Here is a 6,193-nt window from a genome sequence, read left to right on the forward strand (position 1 = left end):
TATTTATACGGGTTCACAAGTTGGCGGGTTCGTGGGTTAGATTTGGTTTCGTGGGTCCGAATTTTAGATATTTAAGTCTTAAACATCCAAATGAAAATTAAAAACATTCATAGATGCATGTTACAGACTTAGCCTTATAGGTTACGACTTATGACCTTAGACCATCCACCACGAGTTATAATGTCAAAACAGTCAAATGGTGTATGAATAAATGGTATATATTATATAATACTTATTAAATATTAATATTTGATACATAAATACATTTAAAAATAAAATAATTTTTTTACTAAGAATATAAACGGGTTGCGGGTCAACCCGTTTATTTTTTGAGAAACCCATATATGACCCGTTTAATAAACGGGTTGGCGGGTTGAAAAACCCAACCCAAACCCATTTATTTCGTGTCGTGTCGCGGGTCGTGTCGCGTGTCATGTCGAGAATTGTCAGCCCTATATGGGCCAATGGGCTTGGCCTATTATGGGATTAGGTGTGATCCCTCAACTCTAAATAGGGATGCATGCTTAGTCATATTATGTGTCTTGTATCTTGTATCCTTAGTGAGTAGAAAGAATCTCTGGTAAATTGTATTTGTAACCTCCATTTGAGAAGTCTGAAATAAAGAATAGTCCCCTCATGTCCGTTAACATAGGTCATCTTGACCATACCACGTAAATATTGTGTCATTGTGTACTTTTAGTTTTGCTTGTTATCCACATTACTTCCTGGGTTATCAGAACTTGGCAAGTGACATCATATTTGTTTTGAGTCTTGATAAGTATCGTTTGACTTCCTAACAGGAGAGTTAGAATCGGTGGTACTTTTCCCATCATTCTTCGGCTGCGATCCTTCTCCTCCCATTATGATAACGTTGGTGTCAATGAAACGGATTCATCAGACCCGCTCTGATACCATAAAGAATCTTATTGAACAGGTTATTGATATTTGATTAAGCAGTAAAAGGCTTAAATAGGAATACAATGAAGTCTCCATAATTTACAAGGAGTTAACAACCAAACTAATAAAAGTATAAAGATGACAACTATTATACTAACGGATAAATACTAAATAATACTAAATTCCTTTATATAATCAAGTTCATGGCAACATTTTGTAGCTTTTTAAAGTACGCATTAATTTATTTATTATGTCTAAACTTGAAGGCATCCATAATGGTGAGTTCAATGGTAGAGTTGAATGGGGTAGCAAGTCTATGTGTTATTCAATGGACGAAACTGCACAATTGTGAGATGGCGCGTTGACATTCAATGGATTTGGAGTTCAATGTCCACTGAACTCTTCAATGGGAAAAAGGAAAGTTTTTAATTCTTAAATATTTTCTATAAATACATTTTGTAACATTCTATTAAACTTTGTAGAGTTCAACGCATTATAGGAAAAATGATAGAGTTGTATGGATTGTAGAAAGATGATGTGGCAATTCGTTGAACTTTATGGAGTTCAATGAATTGCGGATGCCCTAATACAAGTGGAAATAGATTGAAATTGAAGCCACGTCCACATGCCACCATTGTCCTTAACCTCCTCCTCAAAAAACCCTTCCACATTACAAATTTGAATTCACTCTGGAATAGGGGTCACATCTTTAACATTCCCTAGCACCACCTTAGTACAATCTTTAACCACCTGAAGCTCCAGTGTAAAGTGAGATTTACTCACACACACATCAATTGATTGTGTGGTATGTATATTTATATGAATTGATTACAACATATTCTCCTAATATGACAGAGAGATAAATACAAGCTAAACAAATATGCATTTAAATAAAAAAAGTTCGGTATTATCTACCCCGTCAGCATTAGAATACCCCAAGATGGAGTTGGTGTGTGGTTGGCTAAATGTGAGACCAAATGGAATAGTACCCTTAACGTAGCACAAAATGCGTTTGACTTGCTGAAAATTAGTTTACGTGGGAGCATGAAGGTATTGGCTAGCTTGATTGACATCATACGCTAGCTTGATTGACATCATACGATAGATCAGGTCTAGTGATGGTTAAGTACTGAAGGACACCTACCAATGAGCGATAACAAGTAGTGCCCGAGAACATAGCACCACCTCGAATAAAGCTCTCATGAGTAGCTAAAGGCGTTTGAACATGCTATGAGTCAAGTAGGTCACCACAAGTAAGAACATTTTTTGTAGAAACAATCCATTGTCAGTTTAGCTGACTTCCAAGCCAAGAAAGTAATTAAGATCACCAAGATCTTTGATGGAAAAATCTTGTTTTAGGCGTGTAGTGAATATTGTAATAAAAGATTCTTGATTTCATATAAGAATCAAGTCACCCACATAGACGAGAAAGTACATAATACACGAATCTTTAGCAAAAACGAATAAAGATGTGTCATCACAACTGCAAGTGAAACCATTGGTATGTAAAAACAAGCTAAGACGATGAAACCAAGGCCTTGGTGCATGTTTTAATCCATATAAAGCTTTGGTTAACATGCAAACATGATGCGGAAATCGTGAATCAATAAATCTAGGGGGTTGCTCCATAAAGACAGTTTCATTTAATTGACCATGATGAAAAGCATTTTCAACATCAAGTTGACGCAAACGCCAATTATGCAAGACAGCTAAGGATAGGACAATGTGAACTGTGGAAGCCTTGACAACCAAACTAAAGGTATATGTGTAGTCAATGTCGGGAATTTGGGAGAAACCTTGAGCTACAAGGCATGCTTTAAAACATTCAACGGAGCCATCTGAGTTATATTTAGTCCGATAGACCCACTTGGAGCCAACAACATTAGAGTAATGTGGACGAGGGACTAAGGTCCGCATATTGTTTTGACCAAGGGCTTCAAGTTCTTCATGCATTGCAACTAACCATCTTGGATTTTTGGAAGCAGAATTGAAACCTTTGGGCTCATGACTGGAAAATAAAGAAACATGCAATCCGTGATCAACAAGCGATGCATAGTCAACAATGTGAGTATTCTCATAAACTTTTTATTTACATCAAGTCACCATGGGATGAGTGGAATTGTCGTGATGAGGATGCACAGAGGTTGGCTCGTGCTCAAGTGGATCATCGTGTTGGGCTGCTGGAATGGAGTGCAGTGTGGGCTCACAAAGGCCATAAGGAGTTGAAGTGGACTGGTTAGAAGCAGCGATAATGGGTTTCATAGCAGGCTCAGGTGTCGATGATAATATAGGTGGTCCGTCGTCAAGAAAATCTAATTTGTCAAATCGAGTATGATCCAACATACACTTTATTTGTTTACAGATTACAAGCCAACTAGGAAGGTGGTGATAACACACACACACACAAAAATTTATTTGTTTACAGATTACAAGCCAACTAGGAAGGTGGTGATAACACACACACACACACAAAAAAAAAAAAAAAAAAAAAAAAAAAAAAAAAAAACATATAGTAGAGCTTTTACAATTTGCAAGTCGTAATAGAGAAAGGGCACGGACATGGAGGTTCTGCCACTTCAATTCCTCCTTCAAGCATCTGGACGACCTTCCTCATGGTTGGCCTGAGTGTGGAGTTTTCTTGTATACACCAAAGACCAACCATCACAAACCATGTCAATCTCTTGTAGTCATCTAAGGCCTCCGAATCGTTCTCAACAAATGCATCCAGTCTACCTCCTTGATAGTAATCCCATGCCAAATCAGTTAAAACTGCCACCCCTTCATTATCACGCTCAAAAACCAGGCTCTTTCGGCATGAAATGATCTCTAGTAGCAACACTCCAAAGCTATAGACATCAACCTTTACTGTGACAGGCATGTTCCTAAACCATTCAGGAGCAACATATCCTTTTGTTCCTCTTATTCCAGTGTTTGTATGACTTTGATCCATCATCAAAAGCTTTGCCAATCCAAAGTCAGAAATCTTAGCATTATGATACTCATCAAGAAGTATATTCTGAGGCTTTATGTCACAGTGAATGATTTGGATGCTACACTCTTCATGGAGGTAAGCGAGTCCTTTTGCAACCCCTAGAGCAATATAACTCCTATGTTTCCATGTAGGTCTTGTTTCTCCAAAAAGAAACATTGCCAAAGTACCATTGCTCATGTACTCATAAATCAATAGCCGCTGCTCACCCTCATCACAATAGCCAAGAAGCTGCACCAAATTTTTATGATGAGTCCTTGCAATAACATCGACCTCCGTTTTAAATTCCTTTTCACCATCTTGAACCAACCCATTTAACTTCTTCACAGCCACTATCTGTTTCCCTATGACACCTTTATAGACTACCCCAAAAGCTCCTTTTCCCAATTCATCCTTAAATCCATCTGTAGCTTCGACTAGATCTTGATATGTAAAATGAGCCAGATTCGTTTCAATATTAGATTTACTAATTGGATATATATTTCTAGCCTTCTTCTTGTAGATTACAAAGAAACCCACACAAATCACACCAATCAATATAATGTTCACAAACGCCGATGTACCAAAGAGGGTCGATACCACAAGTATCAGACTTTTCTGATCCTTATTTTTTGCTGGAAGCTGAGAAGGGGTTCCAGGACGAGGATCACCTTTCTGGAATTTAACAAACGCCTTTGCAGGAGGTGACGTTTCCTTCCTCCCGTTAGAGAGTGGAAACCTCTTCTTCCAACATTGGGCATTTGCATAAATTGCAACAGCACAGAAACAATCTTTAGAACAGGAACTTTTGCAGCTCTCTTCATTAGTTGGTTTCATGTGCACATAATCAGACTGGGGCCAATTAATACCATTGAGCTCGATGAAATCAAACATGTCTCCGGCATTATTTGAATCAACTTCATCACAGGTTGGAGTGAAATCAGGCTTGCAATCACCATTTGGATCATTTGGATCGAGCAATGAGAAACCCTGTGGGCATTCACAGCTTGGCCAGTTACCATCAAAGCTGCAAACACTGTTAAACCCACAAGCTCCACTATCTCGAACCCCGCTCATACTAAAACATATGTTATCTGGCTTAAACCATATTACCTCCCAGCTTGAATTGCCAGTGGGATTCTTGGGGTAGTAATATTGTCTAAAGACCCCATCAGAATCTAGAGTAGCTCTGTAATAATAATCTCCGGAAGGAAGTAAGCCTCTTGGAGTAAGAGTAAATGTCTGTCCATTTCTTCTCAATAAATACATGTATCCCGTTGTATCAAATATCACTTGTTCACCACGATTTGTTGAATTGGAGGAATCAAAAGTGTCGCTGCTATAATAAGCATCATAAACATTACCTGTGGGTATATCTCGAGTATTAAGAACAAGATTCCCATCTTCAAGAAGTTGAAACAAGAATCGTCCGCCAGAAAAGTTTGTTTTGCTCCTTTTTGAAATGATCATTCCACCTCTCAATATAACCTGAGTCGGCAACAGTGTGTCTGCTGGATAATCAAAACTACTCCATATCTTGCTTGAATTGCTACCAAAAATCATGAAGTTACCTGTATCATTCATAAAACCTGATGCAACGCCCGAAATGGATCCAGATCTCCATACCTGTGTGCCCTGAGGATCAGTGAGTACGAGTCCACTTTCACGAAGTAGCTCAACTTTGGATCCTCTAGGCACCATCCGACCTTCTTCTGGATACCAGATGATCGTCTTCTCAGGTATCTTGTCATACCATATGGATAACAAGAAATTATCGTTCCCTTGAACTTGTTGGAACCCAAATGCAAATTCACCCGAAGATGAAAGCCATGGTCTGATGTTGGGTGTGGCAGTGAGTGATGCACCAACCGGTACAGAATCATTAGACTGTTGTGCTGCTATAAAAGGTAGGCAAATAGTTATAAATAGTAAACGCAGTAGGATTACAGCCATAGGAAATTGGTGGAATGATAGACAACAATGACAACATTATGACTCTTAAAATAGGAAAAGAAGCTTGCCTTAAAATCAACAAAAAGATTTACAGTCCACAAAATAAGACAAAGTCTTTTATGGTGACTAAAGGTTCCTTATCGTAATGAACCATCGTTTGTGGGTCTCCTTTCCTTTTCTTGTAAAGACTTAATTTCATCATTTTACGTACTTTTCTTTTCATGCACAGCAGAACCAGGTATTATTCCACCGGGCAAATTAAAATAAATTTTCAATTGTGGTCCACAATCGAACAGCATATATAAATACAACAGTGCAGTTTTGAAGTCAAATTATCTATTCATATTCATAGTCACAAAACTAATTAATACAAAC

At 38.1% G+C, this 6,193-nt stretch overlaps 1 protein-coding gene across 1 annotated transcript; it reads right to left on the reverse strand.

The window, feature by feature from the left end:
• Positions 1 to 2,531: 2,531 nt before the first annotated feature.
• LOC111887848 (G-type lectin S-receptor-like serine/threonine-protein kinase LECRK3) lies at positions 2,532 to 5,845 on the reverse strand. The gene has a single exon (XM_023883989.3). The coding sequence runs from the start codon at positions 5,816 to 5,818 to the stop codon at positions 3,419 to 3,421; it is 2,400 nt and encodes a 799-aa protein (XP_023739757.1). The 5' UTR covers positions 5,819 to 5,845; the 3' UTR covers positions 2,532 to 3,418.
• Between the last annotated feature and the right edge of the window lie 348 nt (positions 5,846 to 6,193).

Source organism: Lactuca sativa, chromosome 1 (genome assembly GCF_002870075.4).
Source record: "Lactuca sativa cultivar Salinas chromosome 1, Lsat_Salinas_v11, whole genome shotgun sequence".
Classification (NCBI taxonomy): domain Eukaryota; kingdom Viridiplantae; phylum Streptophyta; class Magnoliopsida; order Asterales; family Asteraceae; genus Lactuca; species Lactuca sativa.